This window comes from Diospyros lotus, chromosome 9 (assembly GCF_014633365.1).
Source record: "Diospyros lotus cultivar Yz01 chromosome 9, ASM1463336v1, whole genome shotgun sequence".
Classification (NCBI taxonomy): Eukaryota; Viridiplantae; Streptophyta; class Magnoliopsida; order Ericales; family Ebenaceae; genus Diospyros; species Diospyros lotus.
In genome coordinates, this window is record NC_068346.1 from 30,123,229 (window position 1) to 30,141,603 (window position 18,375).

At 37.4% G+C, this 18,375-nt stretch overlaps 1 protein-coding gene across 1 annotated transcript in view; it reads right to left on the reverse strand.

Annotated features, from left to right (window-relative positions):
• The window catches only part of LOC127809824 (protein MAEA homolog), a 53,410-nt gene extending 40,975 nt beyond the window's left edge, over positions 1–12,435 (reverse strand). Inside the window, exons 1-2 of the mRNA XM_052348955.1 lie at positions 12,051–12,435; positions 11,439–11,633 (exon numbers count right to left, since the gene is read on the reverse strand). Of these exons, the coding sequence (XP_052204915.1) occupies positions 11,439–11,633; positions 12,051–12,368 (513 nt within the window). The 5' untranslated portion in view covers positions 12,369–12,435. The remainder of the gene's footprint in view (positions 1–11,438; positions 11,634–12,050) is intronic.
• Between the last annotated feature and the right edge of the window lie 5,940 nt (positions 12,436–18,375).

Here is an 18,375-nt window from a genome sequence, read left to right on the forward strand (position 1 = left end):
AGGTTTGAAGAACTTGTAAGCAAGATGAGAATGATAGATATTCATTCACCAGCTTGAGAGGAAGTGTTGAATTAATAATGGAATTGGTTTCCTAAATCAGAACAAATCTTGTCTCTAGAATTTAGAAAGGAGCCCTGTTTTAGATATTTCCTATTCTTGTTTTGTATCTTTTACTTCTTTGTATGGTGTATAGCATATCTTTCCTTTTTATGTAGCTTTCCTATGTTGTATTCTTCTTCACTATTAATAGGGAATGTAATACCGTGCATATCTATCAAGAATACAGAATTGTTCTTGCTTCTCCTACATCCTTTAATACATTTATCTATAGTGCTTTTCTCCTTCCACGCAAAAGTACTCACTCCATGGAAGTCATCTTTCTTTGAACATCATCCCTTTTATCCCAATCCTACCACTCAAGGGGGGAGTGAATTTACCAAGGAATGTCAGTCTTGGGATGCTCTGAATCTTTTTGTTCATACTCCTTTGTTGTCTCCAGACTCTACCGATACTCCTCAATCTGAGCCTCATCCTCCATCTAACCCTACTGATGTTACCTTACTAATTGAGCCTCATCCTCCATCTAATCCTACCGATGTTCACTTACCAAAAAATATAGAACTTCGTGTTTACTCTAGGAGAGGAAATGCTCAAGATCAAGAAGAACACCAATTAATAACTGAACCTAATCAACTGTCCAATCTAGATTCAATAATGAAGGTAACACTACTCCTAACAATACACCTAATGAGGCGCTTGAGAATGATCTGGAATGGCACATTGCACTCAGGAAGGGAGTGAGATCATGCAGAAAACATCCTCTTCATAATTACATTTCGCACAAGGGCTTCTCATCAAAATTTCGAGCATTTGTTACCAGTTTGGATATAGTCTAGGTTCCCAACAACATCCAAGAGGCCTAGAAAGATCCCTCATAGAAGGCTACAATTTTAGATGAGATACATGACTTAAAGAAGAACCAAACATGGGAAATCACTAATTTGCCTTCAGGTAAAAATCCAGTTGGATACAAATGGATCTTCACTGTAAAGTATAAGGAAGATGGGAGTATTGACAAGTATAAAACTCGCCTCGTTGCAAAACGTTTCACCCAGTTTTATGGTGTTGATTACCAAGAAACCTTTGCACCAGTTGCCAAACTCCATATTGTTCAAGTTCTCCTATCTCTAGCAATAAACTTAGATTGGCCACTACTTCAACTTGATGTAAAGAATGTGTTTCTAAATGGTGGCTTAGAAGAAGAAGTATACATGAAGATTCCCCTAGGTTTTGAGACTCTTAACCACAAAGAATCAAATATGCAAGTTGAAAAGATCTCTATATGGTCTCAAGCAATCACCAAGAGCATGGTTCAATAGGTTCACAAGAGTGATCAAGTCTCATGGTTGCTCTCAATGTTAAGCCGATTATACTCTATTCGTGAAGAGGTCAATGAAAGGTAAAATATCCATCTTGATTGTATATGTTGATGATATTATTTTGTTTTTTATTTTGGTTTTGATTTTGGACTAGTTTATTTACCCACATCCGTCCAAGCAAATGCAAGGACCCTTGCCCGGATGTAGTGACAAATGAGCAAGGGTCCTCACATTTGCTTGGACGAATGTGGGTAAAGAAGTTAGTCCAAAATCAAAACCAAAATAAAAAATAAAATCAAAAACAAAATCAAATTCAAAGTCAAAGCCAAAACCAAAATCATAGATTAAGGATCCAATCATGAAACATAGGAATATTAACATGCAAAGCTATGGAAGTGGTAGATGTGATGATTAAGAGAAAGATTAATATTATGTGCCTTCAAGAGACGAGATGGGTAGGGAAAAATGCAAAAACTTATCAGAAACTAGATGTAAAATCGAGCGAAAAATAGAGTGAGGATTATTATGGATAAAAGCTTAGTAGATGAGGTAATGGATGTAAAGAGAATAGGGGATAGAATTATTATAGTGAAGGTTGGTCTAGGAAAAATGACTATGAATATCTTTAGTACATATGCACCACAAGTGGGGTTAGGTGAGGAGATAAAAGCAAAATTCTGGGAAGACCTAGAGGAACTTATACAAATGATACCAAGAGGAGAGAAAGTGATTATAAGAGGTGACTTAAATGGTCACGTGGGTAGAGACGGAAACGACTATAGAGAGGTACATGGAGGATATGGATTCGAGGAAATTAATAATGAGGATAAGTCTATTCTAGATTTTGCTATAGCATATGGACTCATCATAACCAATACTAGGTTCAAAAAATGGAATGAACACTTAATCACATATAAAAATGTCACATCAAGCACCCAAATAGATTACTTCCTCATGAGACAAGAGGATCGGTTATGTTGTAGGGATTGTAAAGTGACACTGAGGGAGTGTTTGACAACTCAACATAGACTTTTGGTACTTGACGTTCAAGTAAGAAATTGGAAGAGAAAAAATCACATAAAACAAAATCCAAAAATTAGGTGGTGGGATTTAAAATGGGAGAAACAACTAATTTTTAAAGAAAAATTAAGGGGTAAAAAGGAATGGAATGGAGAAGGACAGGCAAACCAAATGTGGAGGGAAATGGCTACTGCCCTAAGAAGCACGGCAAAGATAGTCTCTGGAGAGACAAATGGTAAAGCCCCAAACCTTAAGGAGTCTTGGTGGTGGAATGAAGAGGTACAATTGAAAATTAGAAATAAGAAAACTTGCTATAAGGCTGTATATTAGTGCAACAATGAAAAAAACCTAAAAAACTATAAAGAAGCAAAAAATGCAGCAAAAAGAGCTGTTAGTGAAGCAAGGTCAAAAGCATATGAAAATCTATATAAACGACTTGATACAAAAGACGGAGAAAGGGATATATATAAATTAGCTAAAGTAATAGAAAAAAAAACAAGGGATCTAAACCAAATGAAATGCATAAAAGATGAAAACCAAAATGTATTAGTAAATGAGGGAGCGATTAAGGAGAGATGGAAAGAGTATTTCACAAAATTATTCAATGATGGTGGGGACACAAGAGTTGAGTTGGGACATCTTAATAACTCCGAAGGGAATGTGAGCTATACATTTTATCGACGGATAAATTCAAATGAAATAAGACAAGCATTAAAAAAGATAAAAAAATTATAAGGCAGTGGGACCAGATAATATACCAATAGAAATATGGGAATGCATGGGAGAAGAGGGCATCTCCTGGCTAACGAAATTATTTAACACGATCCTTAAATCAAAAAAGATGCCAGATGAGTGGAGGAAGAGTACTTTGGTTCCTATATACAAGAATAAAGGAGATGTTCAAAATTGTGAAAATTACAAAAGAATTAAATTAATGAGCCATACCATGAAACTCTGGAAAAGAGTAATAGAGTAGAGACTCAGAAAAGAAACAAATGTCTCCGAAAATTAGTTTAGTTTCATGCTTGGTAAGTAAACAATGGAAGCTATATACCTACTGAGGCGCCTAATGAAAAGGTATCGGAATCATCTGAAGGACCTGCATATGGTGTTTATAAATTTAGAAAAGGCCTATGATAGGGTTCCTAGAGAAGTATTATGGAGGGTTTTAAAGAAGAAACGAGTCCGAATAGCCTATATACAAGCCCTTAAGGACATGTATCACGGTGCAGAGACAAGGGTCAGAACATGCAGAGGGGATACTGAACCGTTTAAAATTACAGTGGGATTGCATCAAGGTTCTGCACTAAGTCCATACTTATTTGCTTTAGTAATGGATAAACTCACTAAACACATTCAGACAGAAGTGCCATGGTGTATGCTATTTGCAGATGACATAGTGTTGGTGGATGAAACAAAAAAGGGAGTGAACACTAAGCTTGAATTGTGGAGAAACAATTTAGAATCTAAGGGATTTAAGTTAAGTAGAAGGGAAATAGAATATATGGAATGTAAATTTAGTAAGAATGCAAGAGTGGATGATGTTATAATAAAACTAGAAGACCAAATCTTACAAAGAAAAGACCATTTTCGATATTTGGGATCAGTGATTCAAAAAGATGGAGAAATTCATGAGGATATCATGCATAGAATTAAGACAGGTTGGCTAAAATGGAGAAATGCATCGGGGGTGTTATGTGATAGTAAAATCCCATTAAAACTGAAAAGAAAATTATATAGGACAGCTATAAGACTAGTCTTGTTGTATGACTCAGAATGTTGAGCAGTCAAATACCAGCATGAGCAAAAGACGAGCATAGCGGAGATGAGGATGCTAAGATGGATGCGTGACCATACAAGAAAAGATAAAATTAGAAATAAGGTAGGAGTAGTGCCAATCGAGGAGAAGATGAGAGATACTAGACTAAGATGGTTTGGTCATATGAGAAGGAGATCAAGAGATGCTCATATGAGAAGAGTTGATGAAATTGAACAATTAGTCAAAAAAAGAGATAGAGGCAAACCCAAGAAGACTTTGGGAGAGACATTAAAGTTTGATATGAAGTGTATAGGCCTAAATGAAGATATGACAAAAGACAAAAATACATGGAAGTCTAGAATTCATGTAGCTGACCCCATATAATGGGATAAAGGCTGGATATGTTGTTCTTGTTTGTTGTTGCCTCCTATAAAAATGTTCTATCCTTTTTAGAATTAGTAACAGTACCCATAGATTGGAAGCATGCTATCAGTAGGCCATGCTAGAAACATGCTATGGTGGAGGAAATGAAAGCCCTAATGAAGAATAATACATGGGAATTCATTAAACTACCACCTGATAAGAGACCAGTTGGCTGTAAATGGGTTTTCATTGTTAAATACAAGACAGATGAAACAGTTGAAAGATACAAGGCAAGACTGGTGGCTAAGGAGTTTACTCAAACCTATGGAGTAGACTATGAAGAGACTTTTGCCCCGATAGCAAAAATGAACACAGTACGAATTCTTCTATCATGTGCAGCTATTCTAAACTGGGACCTACATCAATTGGATGTAAAGAATGCATTTCTACATGGAAAGTTGGAAGAAAAATTATACATGGAAATCCCACCAACTTTCAACAATTCAGAGAAGCAAGGGAAAGTTTGCAGGTTAAAGAAGGCCGTATATGGTCTAAAATAGTCCCCCCCAAAGCTTGGTTTTATAGGTTTAGCAAGGTTGTAATAAGGATTGGTTAGAAAAGAAATGTTAATCACACCATTTTCTTTAAAAGAAAGGAACACAAGCTAACTTCTCTTATTGTTTATGTTGATGTCATAGTGGTGACAAGTGTTGAGGTTGGCCTAGAGTTTTTTGATTGGAAGATCAGTGGAAGCTATTAGACAGGGTTTTTTAAGCCAAAGTGTAATTAATGTAAACTTTGGGGTCTTAACTATAAATTCCTATAGTTATTAGTTTTAAAGGGGTTCCCTTCCTCTATAAATAAGAGGGCAAGGCAGCAGTCGAGCATCATCTTCTTCTTTCTTTTCAAGTTCTCGATTACTATTGTGAGTATCTTTGTTCTAGAGAAAATGAGACTTATATATTGAGTTCTTGGGTTTTCTTAGAGTGAACAAAGGATTGTACTTGAGTGATAAGATTGTACGAGGGCTTGGGTTTTGTACTGATCAGTTTCTTCTCAACAAAAGCTACTCGATTGGGGTGTTGGACTGTTGGATGTAGAGCCAATTAAATTGGCTTGAACTAGAATAAATCTGTTGTCTCCTTTATGGTTTGATCTTTTCAATTATATTAATTTCTTTTTGTTGTTCATTTTTTGTTCTTATAATTCCACAACATCTATGAGTGTTGGAGAGGGTTTATGAGAGAGTTTTCTCGCCTAAGGGTATAATCTAAGAGTCCTAAGGTTAACAACAGGAAATGACCAAGAAGGAATAAGTCAATTGAAGGAATACTTGGGGGAAAAATTTGAGATCAAGGATCTTGGGTAGCTAAGGAACTTCTTAGGAATTGAAGTAGCCAGATCAGACAAGCACATCTTTATTTCCCAAAGAAAATATGTTCTAGATTTATTGACTGAGATAGGTATGCTGTGATGTAAGCCTGCAGATTCACCCATTGAAGTAAATCACAAACTTAGAGCTGATGAAGGTGAAAAGGCTAATAAAGGCAGGTATCAAAGGCTGGTCGAAAAGCTAATATACTTGTCCCATATAAGATAAGATATTGCCTATGCAGTAGGGATTGTAAGCTAATTCATGCAGAATCATAAGTCAATTCATATGAAGGCTGTCTACAGGATTTTAAGGTATCTAAAAACAACTCCTAAGAAAGGTTTACTATTTTCTAACCATAACCATCTTGACGTAGAGGGATACACGGATGCAAATTAGCTTGGATCCCTAAATGAAAGAAGATCAATCTCAAGATACTGCACCTTTGTTGGAGATAACCTAGTTGTATGGAGGAGTAAGAAACAATCAATTATGGCTAGGTCTAGTGCTGAAGCTGAGTATAGGGCAATGGCCCTAGGTGTAAGTGAACTATTATAGGTCAATATGGTTATGACAAAGCTAGGAGCCTAGGGTTGCCTAAAAAGGAGCAACTCTTACTATATAGTGACAGTAAAGCAGCAATCAACATTGCTAATAATCCCGTTCAACATGATAGGACTAAACACATTGAGATCGATAGACACTTCATAAAAGAGAAACTAGTCAATGGACAACTATGCATTCCATGTGTTCAGTCAAGGCATCAACTAGTAGATGCCTTCACCAAGCCTTTAAAAGCAAGGACTTCATGATTATGATATCCAAGATAGGTATGGAGGATATTCATACATCATTTTGAGGGGGAGTGTTGTAATCTCAAATAAAGATAGTAGGAAAGGCAGTTGTTACAGCTGTAAAAATATGGTTATTATGGAAAGGCTGACCATAATGGTGCAAGGCTGCAAATGGTTGATTCTATGGCAGTAATCAAGGAAGACAGCAAAGCAATCAATCTAAAATAATTGTGAATATATATAAGCTGTAATTAGGATGTTTCTTGTATATATTTTCCTTATGTATATAATTGTGAATGTATAGATGTATTGGTTACTGCAATACTGAAATGAACTCATGGAACATGTTATTTTTAAACTGATGATCTGATTGTGTGTTCCCAAGGAATCATATTAAGCTTCAAGCTCATTCCATTTTGTGAGATTGTATATGCATCAAAAATATGTGAGAAATGAATCATGAAGGAGACTTCAGGTTTCAAGTAGCAGACTAGATTTTCTTGTTGAAAACAATGAAGAGATTGAGTGATTACTCATTTTTCCACTATTGTCGCAATCAGTTTATATGTCAAGAATTAATGTTGTCAACAAATTTTAAGTTGTTTCAATGCAATGTGTGAAACAACGTGAATCGCACTTGTTGATGTACTGGCAATACAAAGAGCAAAATGAAGAGTTTGCTTTTGTGGCACTGCTGAATTAATGACCAGTTGTTATCAATTGTTGTTGTCTGATTTTGTGGTTGAATAATCTATGAATGTGATTACCATCATGGAAATAGAATTTGGAGTGGATGAGGTGATCAAGGAAGTCCTTCCTGCTGAAATGACAAATTTGGTTATAATGAAAACAGGATACAAAATTTTCTAAACTGAGCTGTAAAGCCTTCAGAATTAACAAGTTTGGTGAAGAGTAGCCAGGGTAGGGACCCTATTAGAATTGATACTGGACTTTGCATTGGTTAGTCGAGGCAAATTAGTTACCAGAATTGATAATTGACCCTTAAGTTGATTTTCCTATTGGTTGGTTGAGGAGAATTAGTCACTACACTTGACATGGCCCTTAAGTTGACTTTCCTTTTTATCAGCAATTAAGGGTTCTGGTCTTGTTCCCATCTCGGACAAGACTCAATCAGTATTGATTGATTGATTAATTGATGGTTGATTGAATGGTTGTATATATTTTTTAAAATTAGAATTGTATCTTCTAGATCTAGATTAGTATATCTCCAGTTGATTTGTTGTATCCTAAAGTTGTATACAATGCTAGAGATTTTTTCAACCTATCTCTATCTGTTTTCTTTCAACAAAAAGGGATCATTCATGAGTCCTCTTGTCCCTACACTCCTCAACAGAATGGAGTGGCCGAGAGGAAAAATGGCCACCTTTTAGCTATTATTTGAGCCCTTCTCTTTCACCATAATGTACCAAAACATTATTGGGGGGAAGCAACTCTAACAGCCACTTCCCTCATCAATAGACTTCCATCAAAAACCTTTGAATCTCATAGCCCAATTCAATTGTTGACTAACCATTTTTCTGATTTTCATGTGGCTAGTAGTTGGCAGCCCAAGATATTTAGGTGCACAGCCTACGTTCATGTTCCTACAATCAATAGAGGGAAGCTAGATCCTCATGTCTTAAAATGTGTGTTCACTAAATATTCTTCTACACAAAAAGGTTATAGGTGCTATCACCCTCCTTTAAAGAAATTTTTTGTATATGCAAATGTGACCTTTGTTGAGAATGAATCTTACTTCAAAACCTCTAGTACTCAAGAACAGAATCTAATCGTAACTAGTGGGATTTCTCCTTTATCTCTTTCTGACCATGATTTGTCACTCTCCTTGAACCCATCTTCTAATCTAAAGGATTCAGTAGGAGTGTCATCAGAGGAGGTGCCATCATCTACTCCTCACCCACTACTGGTATATTCAAGGAGAAAGAAACCTGAATCTAACCCTATGCAAGCCCGAGCATCCCTTACAAGTCCTGCCAGTCCTGAAATCTCCATAGCCAGAAGTGACACTGACAATTCTGCCACTATTTCAGAGCCATCTCGAGGTATCTCCTCAACTGATACTATTGATAATAGCCCTGTAACATGTATTGTATCCATAGCCAAAACAGATACATATGATCTGAATTGGCCTATTGCACTTAGAAAAGGAACTAGAGCATGTACTAAACATCCTTTGCATCTATTTCTTTCCTTTTCTAAGATATCATCTTCCCACAGAGCCTTTCTTACCTGCCTACACATTATTCCTATCCCAAGAAATTTTTCTAAAACTATAGGGAATAAGAATTGGAAGGATGCCATGGAAACTAAGATGGCAGCCCTAGGAAAAAATCAGACATGGGATTTGGTGAAATTACCTAAAGGAAAACATTTGGTAGGTTGAAAATGGGTCGATATTGTGAAATATAAATCTGATGGGTCTATAGATCGATACAAGGCAAGATTAGTTGCCAAGGGGTACACACAAGTGTATGGGGTGGATTATTTGGACACATTTGCACCCATGGCAAAGCTAAATACAGTTAGGGTTCTTCTTTCCTTAGTTGCTAACCTAAACTGGCCACTGCATCAATTTGATGTTAAGAACACATTTTTGCATGGGAATCTAGAAGAAGAGGTATATATGAAATTACCACCAGATTATGGGACAAAAGAACTAGTTGTATGCAAACTAAAAAAGACCTTGTATGGACTGAAACAATCCCCACGGACTTGGTTTGGTAGATTTACAGGTGTAATGCTTAACATGGGGTATAGGCAAAGCCAAGGAAACCATACACTTTTTATACACCACAGGGGGAATAACAGTGCTTATTGTGTATGTGGATGACATTATTGTTACTAGAAATAATGAGGAAGGTATGACAAAATTAGAGTGTCTAGTGAAGGAATTCAAGATTAAAGATTTGGGGAGATTAAAATATTTTTTGGGAATAGAGGTAGCTCATTCAATGGAAGGCATATTCATTTCCAGCAAAAAATATATAGTGGATCTCCAGAATGAAACCGGATTGCTAGGCTGCAAGGCAGTTGAAACCCATAGGAGAAGCTTAGAAGACAATATGGTTGACAAAGGAGCTTATCAGAGGTTAGTTGGGAAGTAGACATATCTGGCTCATACTCGGCCTGATATAGCCTATGTTGTAGGGGTGGTAAGTCAGTTTATGCACAATCCAAAAGAAAGTCATCTTAAAGCTATGTACAAGATACTTCATTATTTGAAGGGAGCACCTGGGAAAGGCATTCTATTCAAGAAAGGAGAAGCCATGACACTAGAGGCCTACACAAATGCTGACTATGCAGGATCTGTTGTAGATAGAAGATCAACTTCTGGCTATTGCACCATGTTGGGAGGTAATTTTGTGACATGGAGAAGCCAGAAACAAAACGTGGTTGCTAGGTCAAGTGTTGAAGCAGAATTCCGATCCATGGCTCTAGGTATGTGTTATTGTGGCTAAAAAATTTACTAAATGATCTCAGGATTGAATGGACTGCACCTATGAAGCTCTATTGTGATAACAAGTTGGCAATCAGTATCGCTCATAACCTAGTTCAACACGACTGAACAAAGCATGTTAAAGTGGACAGACATTTCATAAAAGAAAAATTGGATAGTGATTTGATATACACACCCTACATTTCATCACATAATCAGTTAGTAGACGTGCTAACCAAGGGTCTGCCTCCAGCAGTGTTTAGAAGGATGACAAGCAAGATTGGGATGCATGATATCCATAACCAATCTTGAGGGGGAGTGTCAGTAATTAAGGATTCTAGCCTTGTTCCCAATCTCGAACAAGACTCAATCGGTATTGATTGATTGATTAATTGATGGTCGATTGATGGGCTATATATATTTTCTAAAATTAGAATTGTATCTTCTAGATCTAGATTAGTATATCTCCGGTTGATTTGTTGTATCCTAAAGTTGTATAGTTTCCTAATCTAGGTTTAGAAATCTTTCCTAAACTAATTTTTAGCAACTTCCTAATCTTGTAAGGAAGTCTATATAAATTGGATTCCTCTCGTGAGAGATGAATAAATTGAAGAGAAGCATTTTTCCTATTCTTCTTAACACTTTTGATTAGTTGAGGTAATTGGTTACTGAACTTAATAATCAACTTTTCCTTTGGTTAGTCAAGGTGAACTAGTTACTAAACTCGATAATTGATCCTTAAGTTTACTTTTGCCCTGGTCAGTGAAGGTATGTTTGCACAGTGAACCCTCTAAGTTCTCAGGTTTCCTAAATTGATCTCACAGTTGAATTTCCTAGGTGAGTAGTTGAATAAGTTAGGGAAAAAGCACTTGTCATTGTCCAAGTGACCAAATTTTGTAAAATCTAACAATCAGCAAGGGCGTGAACCTGAGGTGTACAATGGTTAGGTGAGCTTATTTTCTTGGAAGTCAGGTTTCTAGAAGATATGAGCTAATTCATTCTGATTTTCAAAATAAGTTGGGAAAATGTGAAGAACTTGGAAAATCCATATTTCATTCATATGTTGATGAATAAGTTTGAAAGGTTTATATATGTATGCATGTATGTATATAATTCAAACAATTTCTCATAGCAGGGTCCTCAAAATAGATATATGAACATACATATATGTAAACTCTGATGCAGTTAGTAATGCTTGAAATGTTAACCTACATTAAGTCCTGCGAACACCAAATTAATTCATTTGAAGCACCCACATATAATAGCAAAAAAATCTAATGGCAAGAAACATTACCTGTATATTGCTGCTTTCCGCCAGCTTTATTGCAGTATTGTAATAAGACATTCGCAACATGTAGTCCACTAGAATCCGCTTCATCCGTGTGCCTTGCCATTCTGACAAATTCTCTGCATCTGCTGATTCTAAATGATCAAGTCGAGCCCGGCACCTCTGTGCCTGCAAGTTCTCTGTACGGCTTCCTTCCCCCAACTGATTAACAAAAATGTTGAAATGCAGTAGAAAGGTTTAGAAAATAATAATAATTGAGATCCACAAATCCTTGTTTAACGTTCGGATAAGCATGTCCAGAATGAGATTGCAATAAATACTAAATAATAAAAAATTGGAGTTCTTCATAAATCAGATTATCCGCTGCTCCGAGTTTGAATTATATTTCTCCAAGAACTGAGGGAATCGAAAGAAATTTACTGTTGGATCTCAACTTCGGCCATGTTTCAATGCCCACAAAACTTAAACCAACCAATCTTCAGTTCAATTTCCAATGGAAAAAAAAAAACCTTAAATTTCAGTCATAAATTTGACGCTTCCTCAGCAACAACAATAAGATTAGGGTTTGGCGTAATACACGTGTGTGTATATATATATATATATATATAAATATTTTACCTTTCTTTTGAGGCCTTGTAATCTGGAGACCAGGGAATTGAGGTGATGAACAGCATCGTCACGGGAAAAATCGGCTTCGGCAGCGTCGGAGACGCCGGAAATGACGGCGGAGATCTCCTTCTCGACGATGCGGTGGTTGGCGCGGATAGTCTTCTTGTAGTGCTCGAAGGGGACTCTAAGGAACTGGTGCTCTAGTTTCAGTGACTCCGCCAGCTGACTCAACTTTGTCGACGGAGCAGCCGCCGCGGGGGCAGGCGGCGCGGCGGTTGGGGCGGTGGTAGCGGCAGAGTTGCCGTTGGGGAGCGTTTCCATTTCCATCGGGTTGGAGAGAGAGAGTTAGATCGGCAAATTGTAGAGAGAGAACACGCGACGACAGAGGTATTCTAATTGGGAAGCGAAGGAAGCGATATTCGATGGTAGCCAAACGACACCGTTTTCCTTTTGGCATATCAAGTCCATCGTTTTCGACTAATTGTGATGCATATATTTGTATTATACATTTCATTAAACTTTATAGAATGGCCATATTAAGGTTGTTCAAATATGGGTCCAGATCGAAAAATCAAATCGAATGGAACAAAAATAGTCATTTTTTTTATCTAGGATCAAGTATATCTCGGTTCAATTTTTAGGTTAGAATTTGAAAAGATATGTTGTTATCTTATTACAACAATTAAAATTATTTATCTTGAGGATAGTCAGAACAAAACTTCCTAAGAGAACGGTGAGGTTCGGGACGCCACTTAAAAGATCAATAGATAGAAGTGAGCAAAGGTTCGGTTATACCAAACTAACTGAATCGACCAGTTCAATTCGGTTATTTAGGTGTCGGTTAGTGTTTGGGTGAAAAATTGGTCATCGGATTCAATTCAATTAGTGTTTTTTGAGCAACCGAACTAACCAAACCGAACCAAAATTACAAAACAACATCATTTTGTGTGTAGTATAAAAGAAAAAGTAAAAGGTTAAACAGCCAGAACCTAGCGCCAATAGAAAAACCGAACCGATGTTCAGTCCTTTCTTTCGATGAGCCCTCTCCCTTCCCCATCATCTCTGACTCTCAGGCATCATTACCCCTACTGACGTCGACACGACACTTATTTTCTACCTCCGACATTGCTAGTTGCTATTTTCGTCGAAGCCACCACCTACAAGAAGGCGAAGGGTTCTACAACGCCAACGCCGACTTCGATGCCGACCCTTCTTCTTTACCTCAGACACTAATCGCGACGCAGGCTTCAACGTTGACGATGGTTACATCGCTCTCTCCCTCCGATTTACACCACCGTACTCTCTCGTTTACGCAAATGGGCCTTGTTAGTGTAGGTGCTCTAGACCCAATCAGATTGGGCATATTGTACACTGACAATTGTAATCATGTTTATTATTTGAATAAGGAGTTGTTCAAATTCACAAGAAGTCATTCTATTAGTTTCTTGTTATTATTGTAATAACTGAATGAAACTAGATAGAAGTCCATATGATGTATACTGTGATTAATCTATAAAGATGTGAGATGATGCATCATAGTTTCTCGACATCATTAAATGTCCCAAGTCGTAGCAATGTCAAGAATGGACATTGACAATTGCAGTAAGACTTGTATGTGCTATGTTTTAGCTATGTGATAGCAATTGGGGACTCACACCCATAAGCATGGGGATGCCTAGACAAGTACATAGGTGACCAATGTTGAAGAACATGTCACTGGACATGACTCGCCATGAGAATCCATTTTGGTTAAATGTTGATGGAATTCTCATACGAGATAGGTGTAACTAATCCTTTAACCTCAGGTTGTCATGGTCATCTCATAAGAAGACCGATATGCTTTGACATCATTTCGATGGGCCTAGATAAAGGCTGCACGTGGGCGATTGTTGGGCATATCGTGAGGCTTATGGAGATGGGTGCATAACTAAGATGGGACTCGTCTATCCCTTGATAGAGGATGATGTATCTAAGGCGCCTTTAGTGGATATTCACTTTAAATCCATGGCCATGGTGAAAGAGATCAATAACGAGTTATTGATTCACTTTCTATTAAGTAAAGATATCCGGATAACTGAAGAAAGACTTATGTGATCATAATCAAGCAACACATTGCCAACTTGAGATCACATAAGATACATTGACGAGAGGATCGAATTACACGGTAACCATGCTCGTGAAAGGTTATTTGCGGATTATGAATCCTTCTGAATAATTGGGTAGGCATGATGCCTTGTTAGAGGCCAATCTTGTCTTATGTGTTCGTACCGACACATTGCCAACATATTCGAGAGCCTAATGAGTTATACGCAATAGGCATGGTCCCTGGCTTAAACTAGGAAAGCGGACGTATGGTTAAGTGGGACACTTCGGCAAGAAGTTGTGCCGTCGTAGGTTCTCACGGGAAAAGAACAAACAGACGTAATGACGTCGATATGACGAGAGGTCATCATAAAGGAAAAGATTTCCTAAAATAGCAATTGATTAAATTAAAAAATAGTTTCTAACTTAATGATTAAATTAGAAAGAAGTTTCTAATTTAATAATTTGGGCTTAATTTAATACTTGGGCCAAATAAAGTATTTGGGCCAAATATTAAATTAAATTAAATATTTGAGCTAAATTAGATTTGGGTCAAATATTAAATAATAAATATTATATTTGGGCTAAATAAGATTTGGGCCAAATATTAAATATTAATTATTTGGGTTTGAATTAGATTTGGGCCACATATTTATAAATGAATTTGGGCCACTTTAATTTCTAGTTGGACTATGATTAATGGCTAGCCCAATCCATGTCCCCTAGGATTTGGAAAAACCCTAGGAGGTTGCTTCTTTATAAATAGCCCTTTATGGGATGCCCAAATTATGCCTCTTATTTTTGTTGGTTTTCAAGAGTTGAAAATCAATTATTTTCCCATCCATTCATAAGCCTTGTTAGGAGAAGGAGCTAGCACTCCCATTCAGCTCTCCTCGCCAACGGACGCGCGCCGCGTATCACCAGTTAGAGGCCGGACACTTGGACGGCTTGAATCCGCAAACAACTTAAAAATCTAAAGGTTAGATTTACTTTATTATGTATGTGATTGTTTGATTTCGACGTTGATCCAATCGCCGGGATCGGGGTAAGGTTCAAAATTTTGAACTACACTGCTTGCCCCGTAGCGATCTTGCTTTACTTTCAGGCCTTTCAGTAAGTTTTTCGGGAACTTCTATTTTACATTAAAACCTATATTTACTAAAATCCAACCATTAGATGCTTTTGATTTTTGGGAATATGGGTAACTGAGCTAAAATGAATTTGATGGTCGATTTTGATCGTCAAAATCCACCATGGATGATGGCCAGCGACATTTTTTGAGAAACATGTTTTTGAGTTTTTTTGCCATAAAATTAATTTTAAGATCTACAAAAAATCAACTGTTAGATCAATCTCATTTTTGGATACATGAATCACTGCGAATGTGAGAATCCAATGATCGGTTCTGATTATTAGAATCATCGGTCGATTACAACTGGAAGGCCGAACTAATGTTTGGTCCCTTCGATTATTTTATGCATTAGTTCTGTTTTCTGTTCGATTAAATTATCACAGTTTAGGTTTCAGTTAGTTGGAATTAGTCGGTCAGTTTGATTTGATTATTACATGCAGTTCAATTCAATTTGGTTCGATTAGTGATTTCGGTCAATTCAATTCAATTATAACTAATTACACACATCTATTAATAAAGGTTGGGTTGGATCCATTGTTTAAGAGAGCTAAGGCTTCGGGGACCCAAATGGGTCTTTGGGGTCAGTTGTATCCGAAGAGTCTTTGGGGACTAAGGTTAGGATTGTCCTAAAGAGTTTTTGAAGAAGGGTCCTAAACAATACTCGTAATACCCGAGATTTTTTCGAAATCAAATATGACGTAATGCCTGAGACAAAGTTCATTTTCTAAGCAATGAGTAAAGTCGTAATTATGGAAGTTTAGGTACAAGTGCAATTGACCAAAAATCTTGAGAATTAGTGTAAAAGATATGAACTTTAAAATATATTTGGATTTCAAACTTCAATCAAATGTAGCTTTGGATCATTTTAAAGTCTAAGTCTAAGTCTTTGCTTAAAGTCTTCCCTAGGTCTTCTCCAAGTCTTTTACTTAGCCTTTAAAGTCTCCAAACCTTATCCTTAAAAAACATGGCAAGCAACCATTAGGCACTTGGAAGATAAGATAAGGTCACATGATGACTCATAATGACCCCCCTGAGGTAGCATCGCGTGATTGGCCATAAAAGTTTACTTAGCCTCTAAATTTGCTAAAGTCTTCAAACCTTATCCTTAAGGACATGTGGAAAGCATTCATTGGCCATTTGGAGATAGGATTTGAATTCTCATAATGACCTTGCATGGTGGCAACATGTGATTGGACCAGGAAGTTTATAAATAAAGCCATGGGTTTGCTTACAAATCATTCCAAGCATTTCTAAAAAAGTATCTCTGCCAAATTTAGGGAAGCAAATGGAAAGGTCTTGTTCTTGAGAAAGAGGGGAGAGTTCTACAAAAAGAAGGAAATCGGTGGAGAATTGAGGGGAAAAAGGCCACGTCAGAAAGTTCAGGCCACCATCATAGATCGTGCCAAACGACATTAAAACCACGAGAAAACCTTTCTCGCTTGTTATAAGCCATGCTTCCAAAGGTAACTAATCAAAGTAAGTGGTTCTTGTGCATGCTTCTTACTCCTTCTTGAGCACTCTTTATTTCACTTGTGGATGGTTTATTGCTTACGTCTTATGTTTCCTTTGTTTCGAGTATATGCTTTCTACTTTGTTGCATCGAGTATGACCATGACAGCTTTCGTGCGTGGTTGTGACTTGTATATCATATTCCTTCTACTTTGTCATACAACATGTCATGGTTGGTGCCTTACACCTCATGTTTCCTTGTTTTGAGCATATCTTGCCCATTTTATACGCATCTCGGTGTTTGTATTTGTGGCTAGTTAATGGGTCTAAAATTTGAACATGATGATTAGCAGTTTGTTGGTGGAACATCACGATGATTGGGGGGGCAATCCTGTGCCCAGAGGTGGGGCTATGCCTAAAGGTGAGGCGTGAGGAGTTAGACCACGATCATGTGCCTAGAGGTGGGGCTTAGCCTAGAGGTAAGGCTGAGATGTTTGACACGAGTGCTGGCAGGGATGATGGTGACTCGGGGAGGTCTTATATTGATATGATCTTGGAAGATTTATACTTATTTCTGCATATTTTCTGGCATAACTGCATATTGCTCTTGCATGCATGGTTTCCTTTCTTGTGTCACTCACTTAGATGTAACAATCTAACTCGGGTGTTTCATACCCCTGGGATATTTAATGTCCCAGGTATATTAGACGTATCAGGTGATCCAGGTTCCAGTTCGAGCAAGGGCAAAAAGGTGATGCTTGGCTAGCTTGGGGTTTTGCAACTAGCTCTGGGTTGTATTTCATTATATACCCTAGTAGTTCAAATGATGTATTGTAAATAACTGTTAGGATACTCAAGATTGTAAGAGGTGTGTGTAAGTGTCCTACAGTTGTTGTACCTGTTAGTGTAGGTGCTCTAGACCCAATCAGATTGGGCATGTTGTACACTGACAATTGTAATCATGTTTATTATTTGAATAAGGAGTTGTTCAAATTCACAAGAAGTCATTCTATTAGTTTCTTGTTATTATTGTAATAACCGAATGAAACTAGATAGAAGTCCATATGATGTATACTGTGATTAATCTATAAAGATGTGAGATGATGCATCACAGTTTCTCGACATCATTAAATGTCCCAAGTCGTAGCAATGTCAAGAATGGACATTGACAATTGCGGTAAGACTTGTATGTGCTATGTTTTGCTATGTGATAGCAATGGGGGACTCACACCCATAGGCATGGGGATGCCTAGACAAGTACATAGGTGACTAATGTTGGAGAACATGTCACTGGACATGACTCGCCATGAGAATCCATTTTGGTTAAATGTTGATGGAATTCTCATACGAGATGGGTGTAACTAATCCTTAGACCTGAGGTTGTCACGGTCATCTCATAAGAAGACCGATATGCTTTGACATCGTTTCGATGGGCCTAGATAAAGGCTGCACGTGGGTGATCGTTGGGCATATCGTGAGGCTTATGGAGATGGGTGCATAGCCAAGATGGGACTCGTCTATCCCTTGATAGAGGATGATGTATCTAAGGCGCATTCGGTGGATATTCACTTTAAATCCATGGCCATGGTAAAAGAGATCAATAAAGAGTTATTGATTTACTTTCTATTAAGTGAAGATATCCAGAAGACCGAAGAAAACTCATGTGATCAT